Source organism: Neovison vison, chromosome 11 (genome assembly GCF_020171115.1).
Source record: "Neovison vison isolate M4711 chromosome 11, ASM_NN_V1, whole genome shotgun sequence".
Taxonomy (NCBI): Eukaryota; Metazoa; Chordata; class Mammalia; order Carnivora; family Mustelidae; genus Neogale; species Neogale vison.
Window position 1 is genome coordinate 150628768 of NC_058101.1, and position 14611 is coordinate 150643378.

General features: G+C 51.8%; 1 protein-coding gene across 2 annotated transcripts in view; it reads left to right on the forward strand.

The window, feature by feature from the left end:
- Positions 1–4009: 4009 nt before the first annotated feature.
- LOC122889651 (L-gulonolactone oxidase) overlaps positions 4010–14611 on the forward strand; it is a 31562-nt gene continuing 20960 nt past the window's right edge. The window contains exons 1-5 of one of the 2 annotated variants that reach the window (XM_044224994.1): positions 4010–4168; positions 5071–5172; positions 7383–7508; positions 9467–9561; positions 13054–13144. In XM_044224994.1, coding sequence (XP_044080929.1) covers positions 4166–4168; positions 5071–5172; positions 7383–7508; positions 9467–9561; positions 13054–13144 — 417 coding nt within the window. In that variant the 5' untranslated portion in view covers positions 4010–4165. The remainder of the gene's footprint in view (positions 4169–5070; positions 5173–7382; positions 7509–9466; positions 9562–13053; positions 13145–14611) is intronic. The other variant, XM_044224995.1, reaches the window with a different exon arrangement.

The window sequence follows — 14611 nt, forward strand, 5'->3', positions numbered from 1 at the left end:
CCTGCCTCTCTGCCTACTTGTGATCTCTCTCTCTCTCTCTGTCTGTCAAATGAATAAATAAAATCTTTAAAAAAAAAAGAAGAAGAAGAAGAAGGAGAAGACCTCCAGAAATTAGTCTCTACAAATCTTAGCATTAACTGGATAACTTGCAAAAGTACATCAGTGGGTTTCTGCTGCACAGACTAGAAATGCAATCATCTTTGTAAAAACACAGCTGAAGTATTTACAGTTAACTATAGATGCTTACAGTTTTAGTATTTATGAGTGGAATCACTTCATCAGTTTACCTCAATACATTTTGTCATCTTTGTACAAGGGTTCTGAGTGAGGCTGGTACCTACTTTCAAAGAATATCAATGATGTCTATACTCCTGTAAGAGCTCTTTTTTCCCTGTGGTAAAATATACCTAACATGAAATGTACCATTTTAACTGTTTCCAAGGGTCCAAGTTCAGTGGCACAAAGTTTGTTGTGCGACCATCACACCATTTGCCTCCAGAACATTTTCATTGTCCCAGACATAGACCATACCATTGAACACTAACTCCATGTTCTCCTTCTCCCTAACCCACGGCAACACCCATGCTGCTTTCAGTCTCTCTGAATTTGACTATTCTGGCTAATTCACATAAGTGGAATCATACAGTATTTGTCTTTTTTGTGAATGGCATATTTCACTTAGTTTAAGATCCTCAAGGCTCTTTTATGTTGTAGCCTATGTTAGATATTCCTCCCTTCAAAGGCTGAATAATATTCCATTGTCTGGCCAGGCTACATTTTGTTTATCCATTCATCTGTTGGTTGACACTTGAGTGGCTCCTACATTTTGGCTATTTTGAATAAGGCTGCTATGAACATGGTGTACACATACCTCTTTGAATCCTGCTTTCAGTTCTTCTGAGTTCTATACCCAGCGGTGGAATTGCTGGGTCATAGGGTAATTCTATGTTTAATTTTTTGAGAATCTACCATACTGTTTTTCCAGAGTGGCTGCACCTGCACCATTTTTCGTTCGCATCAACGATACAAAGAGTTTCATTTTCTTTACATCATCACCAGCACTTACCATTTTCTGAGTTTTTGATCATAGCCCTTTTCATGGTGAAGTGGTGTCTCACTATAGTTTTGATTTGCATTTCCCTCATACTTAGTGATGTTGAGTGTCTTTTTCTGTGCTTGTTGGCCAGTTGTATGTCTCCTTTGGAGAAATGTCTAGTCAAGTCCTTTGCCCATTTTAATTCATGTCTGTTTTCATGTTGAGCTGTAGGAGTTCTTTATATATTATGAATATTAGTCCCTTATAATACAATTTACAAATATTTTCTCCCATTCCATGTGCGGTAAACCCACTTTTAATCAATTAAAAAATAACTCCCACATCTAAAAGGTCTTGGTTAAGACCTAACTTGTGTTTCTTATGCACTTCATTGTTTTCCATGTTTGTGCCAAACCCCTCAGAATGGGATAAGATGTATCAGCATTGGAGAGTAGGTGTGACAACTTGGCTTATGTCAGAATTTCAAAGACAGAAACAATTCTTGTTTTATGCAACTCAGAGTAAGAAAATTCCAGAGAAAGCCCCCCAAGCAGTAGTCTCTTTTACCCTTTGAATAGATTGAGGAAGATGGATTATTTGGTCTTTCTCTCCATTAATTTTCCTGGATTCGGGTGGAAAAAGGACTCAGAAGCAGGGGACGCTTTAGACCGTGCTATCCCTCTTTGTCTTATGTATTGAGTGAACTTTATGCCCCACATCACATTTTAAAGAGAATGAGTAGTACAAAGAAGTAATATCTGCAGGTCAGAAATCATTAAACATGCTTCCAAATGTTCACAGTATTTCAGAGAAGCGGTCAGTTACCACGTACCAATTGTGTATTAAGGAAATCATTCTGATTGATGAACAAGTATGAGGGGAGAAAAGGTCAAAAAACAAGCTTCAGTGACCATTGAAACAGTCACATTAATTTCCCTTGCCAACCAATGTTTTGAAAAAATTAAGACTCAGCGATTATTGAACTAGCTGAGCCCCTCAGGCAAGAGGAAATAAGCAATAAACCATCACCCTCAACCACAGATTGGTGGCAATGCAGATTGAATTAATTGGTACACACACTGGTTTTGCTGATTTTTATATTCCATTCCTATGCCATTTTATGTATCTCAGTAAAGGCAATTTATAAGATTGATGTGACTGGCTTGTGGAGTGGGGAGAAAAGCCTTCCCTCCAAGGGCAGTTAGCAAGAGATGAAGAAAGAAAACTGTGCATGACTCCAGGCTCTGGGAAATCTCAGCTGGGGGTGGGGTGGGGGGTAAGGGAGCCCCTCGGGCAGTTCGAGGCACACTCCAGGCCCTTCCTGCACTCCATAGCACCTGGGTTCCAGAATGTCTCAGAGCAGAATGCATTCACCAAAAGGAGAAAGCATGAGTCCGACTGGGATTGAATAGGGCCATTTGTGGTGGGAACAGGACACACTCAGCCAGAAGTTGTGGAGACATAGCTGAAGGGTGAGTGGGAAGCAAGTTAGTTATTTAGGGTGATACCTGGCTGACTCTCAGTGCTCCCTTTCTTCCCTGCCATGGACCTCTCTGTCCCCCAAGGCTTGATACTCACCCCATCTGTGGGCTGAGGTTCTCAGGCCTCCTTCCAGGGCTTTGGGACAGTAGCCAAGCCAACTAGGAGCTTTCTCCACCCCTCAGTGCCAAGGCCTCCAACCACGGTGCCCCTCACCGAGCCCTGATGCTCCCAGGCAGGCAGTCTGAGGTTTTGTGGGAAACCCTCCAGGCCCAAGTTGGCTTCTCTCTGACAACGGAGCCACAGCTGTGCAGGGTGCAGGCCCTACCTCTTCCCTCGGGAACCACCCAAGTGAACCAGGCTCACACTTGGGAGCCAGGAGCCGGGCCTTGCTCTTCGGTCTCGTGAAGATTGAGTGACTTCAACAGCAGAGACTGATGCTCTTACAGTCCTAGAGGCCAGGAGTCTGCCATTGAGCAGTCGGCAGGGCTGGGGTCTCCTGGTGGGAATCCTGGTTTGGGAGGTGCAGGTGTGACTCCGACACTCCCCCTCTCCAGGACTTTTCTCCAGCATCTTTGACCTCAGTTCCACTCCTTCAGCCCGGCCTTTCCCCCTCCCCAACCCCAGAGCTGTTGCTCTGGCTTCCCGCTAGACCCCAGCCCTGGGTTTGGAGATATCTGATCAGCCAAGACGCTCCATGGCCAGTCTCTTTGTTCATTGCACAAATGTGCTTTGGGCGCTGGATCTGTGCCAGACACCAGCTAAGGGTTGGCAAGAAGACAGTAGTGTCCCTGCCACCAACAAGCTCACTGCTGGGGCAGGTGCAAGAGCTTGTGGCCCTTTCAAGCTCACATGGCATCCAGATGCTCCTTATCCGTCTGCTCTAAACTATATATGGATCTAGAGAATTAGGGCAAAGTACCCCAACTTTCTTGAGGAGGAAAACAAAATGCGCAGAGACAAACAGGCAAAGCGCGGATGAGGAACCCGGGTCTGTCTGCCCTAAAGCCTGGGGAAGGGAAGGCCCCTGCTAGAAGACTCTGCCTGGGCTGGGCGGCTCTTGTCTCCCCTCCCCCAGCCTGTACTAAGCCACCAGCTTCCTGCCGCTTACTGTATTCATGCCCTAACCCTGACAAATGAGCTAAGTAACACAGATGCAGAGCCCATCCGTCCCAGGATGCCACATGGACCTTCCTCAAAGTACAGACCAAGGGAGCCCCTATTTAAGACCCCCACGGACCCCCACATCACAGCCTCTCCTGACCTATGGAATTAGGGACCCAGTTTTGAAGCGGCAGGGTCCTCTGGTTCCAGAATGCCTAGAGCTGAGTTCAGAGCTCACGCAGCCTCCAGCAACAGAACAGAGGCCTCTCAACCCAGCTCTTGGCCTCCCCGGCTGGGAAGGGCCCCCCAGGCAGGGGGCAGGCCTGAGCTGCTGTTTGTCTGGGTGGAGCCTGTCGCAACACTGTTTACCCACCTTTGCCAGAAGCCCCGAGCCCCTTGGTATGCAGTAGATACAGAGCCCGCGGTGAGCACTGAGGTTGCTGGTGCTGTCTGCTCCAGACCCTCGTTCCACCTCGCCTCTGCACCCCGCTACTGGGCACTCTGCTCCCTGAGGAAGCCTGAGGCCACTGACCCACTCCTGGAGCCATGGTATGGTCAGCCCAGCGGGGCGGCGCTCAGGCTGGGCCAGGGAACCAGGAACCGGAGGACAAAATTAGGTCACGTCTGGGTCTGAGGGGAGGCCACAGGGACCCTCTTGAATTGGACTTGAGGCTCTAGGCGTGGCACTGGGGTGTTGGGGAAAGCGTGCGAGGGGAAGACCTGGGTTGAACTCCGGTATCTTCACTTGATTGCTGTGTGTGCTGTGAAGTTACTAAATGTCTCTGAACTTCCATTTCGGCTCCTGAAAATGGGAGTACTGTTACCTCTTTTGTGCATTATTAGAAGGTCTAAGTAAGATACTATGTATAGAGGATCTCAATACAGTGCTGGGTACACAGGCCGCGTGCAGCAAATAGGAGGCTTATCCTCAGCACTCCCTGCTTTGGTGCAGATGCCAGGAAGGCTGCTGTGGACTCTCCCAGACTTGGCTCTTCCCGGCAGGAGAAGTCTGGTGGGAGAGGTGACTGGCAGCTCTGAGTCCTTCTTGGGCCACCAGACGAGCTCGGGCTGCCCCTTCCCCAGTCTCCCTGCTCAGTGGTGTCCACCTTCTGCTGGGTCCCTCTGAGAGGTGCCCCAGCCAGAGAGGGGACAGGAGAGCCAAAACCTGCTTTCCTTGGCTCCACCCCTGACCCCATCACTTCCACTGAGAATGGACGTTTCCCGCGTGATCTGTCCTGTGGCCACCAGGGGTCAAGGGAGCCCCACGCGGAGCTGCTTGGGTTCAGAGCATGTGGCATCTTCCCAGCGGCCCTGAGGGGTGACCCGGGCAGAGGACCCCAGCTTGGCACCCGGACCCCAGCCTCCCACCCTACGATTGCGGGAGCATGGCAGGGCTTCCGGGCAGCTCGCGGCCATGAGTCTGTGGCCACCCAGCTCTTTCCCTCTCACAGGTCCATGGGTACAAAGGAGTCAAGTTCCAGAACTGGGCTAGGACCTATGGGTGTTGCCCAGAGATGTACTATCAGCCCACGTCCGTGGAGGAGGTCAGAGAGGTAAGCACGCATTCAGGGCTGGAGACCAGGCCCTGCCCCGGAGAGGAGGCAGGGACTGGGGATGTGCCTGGCTAGGCCACCGCCCCACGCACCTCCCACCCAGAACCGCTGGCCAGGCAGTCCAGGCTCCCTGTTACAACTGACCGGGCCACCACTGGCTACCAGCATTGCATGCACTTCCAGCTCAGACCTCTCCTCTGGGTGTTCTCCCTATGTGTCTCAAGGTCATCCCAGACTTCTTGCCCAGACTACACTTCAGTGTTCTGAGATTCCTTTGTTTTTTTTATTTCAACCTCTTTTATGCCTTTCTCTGCGTGAGGCACCTCCTTGCTCAAATTGGAAGCCGAGAAGTGGGGCACTGTCTTTTCTTTCCCTTATCTGGCAGCAGCAAGTCTTGCTCCAGAAGTTTCTGGAATCCATCCCCTTTTCTTCAGCACCGCTGCCGCTCTCCATGCCCAGTCCACCCAGTCCCTTCCTCACCCATCATGACATGACCTGGGTGGCCTTGTTCCTGGTCTCCCTGCTTAGATTCTTTCTTCCTTGGAATGTAATTTCCACATCAGTAGACACGGTTTTGTTTTTTTTTTTTTTTAATGTAAATTGATGGGGCTACTCCCCTGCTTCAAGCCCTTGAGAGGCTCCCTATTGTTTGTGGAGTAAAACTGTAACTTGACTCCCAAGGCCCTGTATCACCTGGCCTTGGTTCACCCTTTGTTCCTAAAACAAACCAAACCTTTTCCTACCTCAGGGCCATTGTATTTGCTGTTCCCACAGCCAGGAATGCTTGTCCCTTCACTCTTCACATGACTAACTCCTTTTCATCCTTTAGGTCTCAGGGTAACCTTCAGCTCCTCAGTGGGTTCCCATACCACCTTATCTGCAGCACGGCCCCAGTGTTCTCTGTCTCTGCCCCTTGCTTGTTTCCTTCACAGCATATTTATAGTTGCTTACAATTATTCTGTCTTACAGATGGGTAAACTGAGGCTAATAGAGGCTTTGTTATTTTCCTAGATTAATAAGTATCAGAGCCAGGATTCACACAGGGATTGTCTGATTCAAAGCCCCTACTTTCTCCTGCAGAAAAAGCTACACACAGGAAAAGTGATTGAGCTGGGCCCAGGAGAATGGATAAAAGCTCCATAGGGGGCTGGGGAAGGGAACTGTGAGCAAAGGAAAGTGAGGAGCATGGCCTGGGGAGGCACTGGACAGGTCAGGGGTGGGGAAAGATGTGTCTGGAGGGGAGGAGTGGGCAGAGGGCAGAAGAGGAAGGCTGGGAAAGTGGGAGCAGAGGGCCTTGAATTCCGAGGCAACTGTCTTCCTTCTGAGCTGAGGGAAAAGCTGGACATATGCTGAGATGGCCATAGGCCAAGGCCTCCTTCAGCTGTACTAGCCTACACAGTTGTGAATTCCTAGGAGGCTGAGGCCACTGTGGGCTGATGTCTCCCCAGAGGGCTAATAGGATCCTAAAACTAGGTTGTATGGTCAGGAGGCTTACATAAGATGATGTTAAACAGATTTCTTGGAGAGCCTGTAGTCTTAAATGTGTCGCAGGCATCCCAGGTGGAGGAAGGAGCCAGTGAAGACAGAGCACTTCCCAGTCTCATTTGCTCATGGAACCCCTGTGGTACCCGTTGTCAAATCAGTGTTCCATGGACCAGATGTGAGGGTTTTGAGCTGGGACCCGAGGGTGAAAGGGAATGCATTCATTTGAGCAATACCATGCATTGATATATTTCTTTATTCAGTGATCACCAGAGACTAGTGGGCCTGGACGTGGTACGGACACAGGCAGGTACCAAGTCAAATCAAGCCACTGTCCACCCCAGGGGCCTTCATTCCAGCTCGGGAGGCCGCCGAGCCCAAGTAGGCCAAGATGAGGCATCTGTGGCATTCAGGTGCCCTTGAAAGGATTTGTGCTGGGGAAGAATGCCATCAGGTGTACCCGGAAGAGCCCCCAGCCTCTGCGGGGAGAGCGCACGGGGACCCCACCCTAGGCTGATTACTCGGTTTTCCATCCTGCCTACTTCCTGGCCCTGCACTCTGGCTCCCTTTCCCTGAGTGGAGTGCACAGTGGCCTTCAGCCAGGCAGGGGCCTTGGAGGCCGGGGGGTGCAAAGCCTGGGCGGCCCACCCCGCTGCGGCCCCGCCAGGTCTCAGCTGCCTGAGGAAGAAGGGCAGGAGCTGGGGCTGACTCGGGCATCCTCTTGGCAGGTGCTGGCCCTCGCCAGGCAGCAGAACAAGCGGGTGAAGGTGGTGGGTGGTGGCCACTCGCCGTCAGACATCGCCTGCACTGATGGCTTCATGATCCACATGGGCAAGATGAACCAAGTTCTCCAGGTACTCAGAGACCTCGGCTCCCCACCTCTGCTGGCCCGCAGCCTCAGTCTGCACCCCAGCCCCAGGAAACGCCTCAGCTTTTGCCATCAGGCCTGATCCCGCCCCTGCCCCGAATCCAAAGTGACACCCCACTTCCTAACTGCCCGTGATCACCCCTCCGCCGAGCTCTCCGTGGGCCGCCGCAGGCCTCTTGTCAGGTGTGCGCGCGCCTCCTTGTGGCCACAGGGAGGATATTCACCCCGTTCCGCCAGGGCCCCCTCTGCTTTTCTGTAACTGCAAGTCAGACCCTACCAAGATGAACTCGCAGTGACAAATCCGGAAGGATGGATGCTTAGCTCGTTTTACATATGGGGAAACAAGATCTGAGAGGGTGAGCGACTTGCCTAGGGTTGCACAGCCAATCAGTTATAGAGCTGGGCACAAACTCAGGAATCGGACACCAGCAGTGTGCTGAGATACCATCTGTGCAGTTCAGCCAGCACTTGGGGAGTGCCCCACCCAGGCCTCCTGGACACCTGCCAGGGCGAAGAGGCCAGACAGGTGCCTGAGAATAGGAGAGCTCCTATTCTCTCCTGCCAGGGCCCGCTGCCCCGAGTTGTAGTTTTTGCCAAGTAACCTCCTCTCCACCCAGCCCTGCCAGCAGAGGTTCTGAATTCCTATTATTTCCTTCTTTGTTCAGGCTGACAGTCTCCACGCTGGTCAAGATGTCAGTCATGGCAGTAATTAACTCTGATTGCTAATTAGTGAGGACTGGCCTCCAACAATTGATTATGCCTGGCTCTGTGCTCAGGGTCGGTACACTGAGCTTGTTCTCTGGAGTCACACACAGAGGTGAATTCTCCTCTCAGTTCCACCCCCCTCCCATGCTCGCGTGACCTTGGGGGAGTGACTTCAAGTCCCTGAACTTGGTGCACCTCCCTGTGAAAGAAGAGACTCTGCTCTAATCTCCCAGGGCTGCCAGGAATCTTCTAGTGCCCTCCTCGCCCATGGCAGGAACCTCCCGTCCCCTGCCAGTTCCCAGTCTCTGCCTCAGACCTTCCCCGGGTGAGAGTAAGTGGAGAATTTGGACTCCATCTAGCAACTCAAGCCCGTTGCAGGGTTAGACCCTCCCTGGTTGGCGACTCTGCACGGCTCTATGGGAATCCCACCGCCCTGGTCTGGGGGGTGTGGTGAGATCGGGAGAAAGCACAGTAGTGGCAATTAGGAGACCTGAACTCTAACCCAGTTCTGCCAGTGACCTTGAGCGAACCCCTTCTCTCCCTTGCTCCTCCTTTCCTTCCCCTGCAAGAAGAAGGGGTTCCACAGAACAGAGCAGCACCCGCTTACCTACAGTTTTGCTCTCTGTGGTTTCAGTAACCCACTGTAAACTGCCATTGGAAGGGCGTAGAAGGACAGAAGGACGTATCATCAGAAGGTCATCAGTAGCCTAATCCTATGTCAGAGTTCCTACGTCCTTCACCTCACTTCTTCCCATCACATGGGCATTTTTACTATCTCACCTCCATACAGGACGAGAAAGGCTGCGCACAGATTAAGATACCTTAAGAGAGACTGCAGTCCCATAACCTTCATAACATTATATTGTTATAATTGTCCTATTTTATTTTTAGTTAAGGTTGTTATTCTCTGACCGTGCGTAATTTACAAATTAAACTTTATCATAAGTGTGTGCATGTAGGGAAAAACATGGTCTATGTAAAGGTCAGTGTTATCTGCATTTTTAGGCATCCACTGGGGGTCTTGGAAAGCATCCCCTGTAGATAAGGGGGGATGACAGTATTCCCAGAACTCCAGCAAATCCAGAGCTCTGCCCATCCTCGCTTTGTTTGCCTACAGCAAGCGGAGGCTTGAGCTGACCGCAGGCTGGGACAGATACGTTCTTATTCGTGGGGCAGTGGCTTCCGGGTGGGGGCTGGGTGAGAGCCTAGCTGACCCCAGCCTATGCTGGTCTCTTGCAGGTGGACATAGAGAAGAAGCAGGTGACTGTGGAGGCTGGCATCCTCCTGGCTGACCTGCACCCACAGCTGGGCAAGCATGGCCTGGCCTTGTCCAAGTAAGAGCCACTTCTCCCATTCCTGATGGGCCAATGCTGCCCTCCACCCCTTGCTTGGGGTCTCGGCCGGACGCTCAAGGATCTGGCAGGAGAGAGAGAAACACTTCCCAGGGCACACCCCCTTTCTCTGGACCCCTGTTCTTTTCTTTGTGGTGTACCTGTCTCCCATCCCCCATGAGTTCAGGGACTGTCTTGTGAGAATACAAAGAAACAGGTCAGAGACGAGCCGAGCATTAAGGAAGGGTCTTGTAAAGGGGCTGGAAAACTGTGGATTAAATTTTTCTTAAAACTTGCAGTAGACAATTGTAGGGACCCAGACAGAAGGGTATGCCAACTAAGTGCAGAGGAACCAAAGGACCTACTGCCGGAGCCACAGGACTTTGGGGCATCCTTACCTACGGGTGTACTCATCTCCCTAGCCAAATGTGTCAATCATCACCTGGATTTAATATTGGGGGATTTCCACTGAAACAGGTGTCAGATGTAGCCAAAGTATTGAATGTCTAACTGTGGAATTTCAACCACTGGATAAAGATGACAGGTGTTTTGGATAGTGGGGTAGCAGTCCCTTTGCAGCTGGAAATTGCACTCATGGAAGCCTGTTGTTTGTTTTTAAGCATGGGTGGTCCATTTGCCTGAGCTCTCTTACCACAGGCCTGGAGGCACTGCTACATCTTTTTACTCTGGAAATCATCTATTCTGTTCCTGCTTCTCCAAACATCATGGCAACTCAAACATTTATGAGGTGTCTACTATGTGTAGGTCTTGTTCAGGCCCTTGAGGCAAAGATGAGTAACAGCCAAGGAACTCCTGTCAAGGGACAGACCAACACCCCAAATGATAAGCTTAATGCAAGACAGTGGGTTCAAGTCAGAGAAGTGTCTGGGGGCACTGTGGGGCTCTCAGCCTTGGCAGACAGGGGAACATATGAGGGGTAGGAATCAGGGGGCCTGCAGAAGGGGCCCCTGGACTGAGTCCTAAAAGGTAACCAGGTATAAATCAGAAAAAAAGAGAGAAGAGGGGATTCAGGCAGAGACAACAGCATAAGCAAAAGTCCTGGATGGGGAGGGGGGCACACAGGCGCCCTGAGCAGATAGTGGGACAGAATCTGTGACCAGTGATGACAGGAGGAGACATGTTTTAGTCATGATGGGCATTCGCTTCTGGACTCTGAGGCTTGTTCATGGTTTGTCTCTCTTCCCCTCTGGGGACCCAATCCTCCTCAAGTGGATGCCTGCCTGTGGCCCTTCTGTCACTCAGAGGGAGTCAGGAGTCTTACCCTATATATCACATAGGAACCTGGGTAGACAGCTCTAAGGATGCTTGTGGGGACTCCAGGAGTATCTGGCTGGGGGGCTGAAGAGAAGAACAGAGCTGAGTCAGACAGGGTGGGTGCCCTGTGCTGGGTGCTTGACAGGTGAGGAATAGAAGCCTAGTTCCAGAGGAAGAAGCTGGGGTCTGAGGCTAAGTGGCTTACCGAAGTCACATATCTGGAAAATTCTGGAATACTCCCCCATGTGGTGGACTGGAGGAGGCAGGACAGCAGCTTGGTGTAGACCCCAGCTTCAGAAGCAGAGGGCCTGGGTACAAATGTTGCTGTTCCCTGTTAGTCAAGCTCCTTGACCCATCTGGGCCTCAGGCATAGAAAATGGGTCTGAAAACAGGGCGCTCAGAGACCTGGATGAGTTAAAGATGGCCCATGTAACGGCTCAGTGAAATCTGTGCTCATTGACCTTCTGGCTCCCCCGGTGCCTCGCTCCTCAGGTTCTGAGATGATCCTTCCTCTGGCCGTGTTCTCTCCGGTCTCTTGGAGGCTAGTCTGACTCTTCCTTCCTTGACCCCTCTTCCTCAGGGCCTCACTGTAATCCAGTTTACTTCTTTGAACACAGTGGTCACAGGCCCATTTCCATACTGTTTTTTAGTCTGGTAGGCTACATGGAGAAGAGGAGACACATTGAATTCCATGAACCACCTCTTTGTGGGCACTGAGGTTCTTCTCAGGTAGTCACGATTCTACGTAAGGCTGCGATGAACATCTTTGTGCTATGCCTTTCCTCACATTGGAGGATTTCCTGAGAGCGGGATTCCATGATCCTCTTTTAACATTCTGGTATCTTCCGGATGCCTAGGTGGCTCCGTTAAGAGTCTACCTTTGGCTCAGGTCACGATCTCAGAGTCCTGGGATTTACTCCCACATCTAGCTCTCTGCTCAGCGTGGAGTCTGCTTCTCTCTCAGCCTCTGACCCTCCCCCACTCCCCCCTGTTCCTACTCTGTCTCTCTCTCAGATAAGTAAATAGAATCTTTATTTTTAAAAAAAAAATCCATTCTGGTATTTTCAGAAGTAAACCAACTCATGTGGACAGAGAGACAAGACTAGAGACAAACGTGATAATGGGGGTGAGTAAGGGGAGGTTGGAGAGGCATGGGTTTCTTCATCCTCTCCCTGTTCTGCCAGGACGGCCCCCCAGGTCTCATCGCCTCTAGAGGAAGGTCTGAGGCTGACCTTCCTAATTACTGCCTTCACCGCAGGTGTCCTGCAGTGCCTCTGGGAGTCAGGGCCCACCTGCCTCAGAGACCCTCAGTGTGTCCGGGGAGCATGGGTGCGGGAGGTGGTGGGCACATGGCTTCAGCCGCTGAGCCCGTTTCTCCTGTGGGCTCCTCTGTTGTGATGATGCTGGGTAGCACACACTGCTCCCACCTGTGCGGCACCCCGGGGCCTTTAGTAAAATAAACATCGGTTTCCTTCTCCTTTAAGCTGTGGCTGGGATGTGTCAGAGGACGCTTGTAAGAAGTAGCATTTTTGAGCACGCTTTTCCCTTGACCCTGAGTTCTGGGCACATCTTTCTAATTCCTGCCCCCAGAGCCTGCCTCTAGAGGGCTCCTGCTCCCCCTCAGGACTCTGGTCCCTGGGTTCACATGCAGTGCTGTTAGTGTTGGACTCTGGGCTGAGAGACCTGGGCTCATCCTGGGGACCCCGAGAGGTGACCAGCTTCTCTCCTGTGGGTTCAGGGAAGCTCCTGCCTCCTCATACCTTCCTGGGACACCTGTGTGAGCTGTTCGAACCAGGTCACTCCCTCAGGGACTCTGCGGGCCTTGACAGGCTGGGGCTAGAGGTGTTCGCAGGAGCGTTTGGGCCTTCACTTGGTGAAGAAGATACTGTTGGCAGATGCGGCCCATGGAAAGGGATGGTCCCACCCTGCAGAAACCCCAGAGCTGGGCAGCCAGGCCACCTCAGAGCTGGACCGTGCCCCCACCAGCTTAACTGACAGGCCCCTGAGACGAGGAGGCAGAGGCTCAGAGAAGGGAAGGGCCGCCAAGTCAGACAAACTAGGTCACGGTACATTTGGGGCCAGAGCCTAGACAAGAGATGAATTTATTATTCTGCTCTGAGGGGCCTCATCCTGCAGCCCAGGGGAGAGAGAGAGTATGGTCCCAGGGAAGCCTAACCACCAGTCCCTTGTGTCCCTTTCACTCCCTCCTGCTGAGCTCAGCCTGGGAGCTGTGTCAGATGTGACCGCAGGGGGCGTCATTGGGTCTGGAACGCACAACACTGGGATCAAACACGGCATCCTGGCCACCCAGGTGAGTCCCCCCACTTGGCTGCTCCACTGACTGCCACTGATGGCCATGGGGTGGGGGGTGAGATGAACACCTCTTCCAGGCAGCCCCAGGAAATCAGGGGCTCTGTGGGCAGTGTCAGCTCAGCTCCACGTGGGTCTCAGCCAGCCCAGCTTCCTCCCTCTGGAAGGTGCCCTCCACCCACTCTCTCTCCTTTAAGCCTCATTTGTCTGCAACAGACACCAGTGATGAGACACCCCTACCTCTCAGGAGTGTCCAGGCCACCCTGTGGAAAAGGGCAAGTAGGGCGAGAGCTTCCATCCCCTCTGAGCCAGACAGAGCAAGAGGTCTCCCAAGGTTAGCAAGGGAGGGGAGGGGCCAGGACCGGAGCGGGGGCCACCTGGAGTGGAGTCCAGCGGGTGTGGGCCCAGATCTGCCCCTGATCACCATTGGAAAGCATTTCTTAAACTTCAGGAGAGACCGGTCTGGGGAACTGGTTACCCACCAGACTCGGGACTCGGATCTGGGTTCAAAAGCTGCCTCCCATATACAGTAGGCATGCGCCTACTTCTTTAAATTCTCCAGACCTCCGTGTTTTCTTCTGTAATTCAGAGAGAAGCCAGGAGGACCAAAGGAGGTAGCTTATGTTACCTATGTGACTGAGCTGAGGACAATGTGTGATTTCTGTGTTGGGAGCTGCCTGTTAGAGGGGTTTCCTGACAGGGCCGGCTCTGTGCCCGGGAAGGCCGGCCGTTCACTGTCAGGGCCGGGAGAGATCCCTGTCTCTACCTCTGGCCTCCTTGGTTTGCTCACCTGGAAAATGGGGGTGGTCACAACTGCAATGCTTCCGGGGTAATTAAAAGAGCGCACACAGTTAGTGCTCAATAAACATTCGTGATGGGTTTTGCTTGTAAGACAGAGGCCTTTCTGAAGCTCCCACTCTGTGCTGTAAAACAATTTCAGGATGGCTGGGGATTGGACCACGGGGGTCACTTAAGTGACCCCTAGTCAACTCCAGGTGTGTGGCTCTCTCCTGAGGTAAGCAGATGCCCCAGCAAGCATTGCCTGCATGTGACTTCTGGGGACTGGATCCCATGTGCTCTGGTCTCAGAGCGGCTCTGAGATCAAAGGAAAACAGCCCAAAAGCAATTTCCAAGAGATTCTTAAAAAAAAAAAAAAAAAATATATATATATATATATATATATATATATATATATTTGTTTTCTTGTATACCACATGGGAAACCTAGTTCACACTTGGCCTTAAAACTTTGCTTTCTCATCAGCATTGTGCACAGACTCTGGCTGCTCTTGTCCTTCTCCCTTCCCTCTTTCTATCACAAAGCCCCACAGAATCCCCAGGCAGGTAAAGGGTGTCCTGGCATGAGCCAGGAAAGGGAAAACCAACCAAAGGCACCTGTGTTCATTGCACTCGGCCCCTCCCACAAGGCAAGAGCTGCCACAGCAAAGCATGCTGGTCTTTGTGGGACC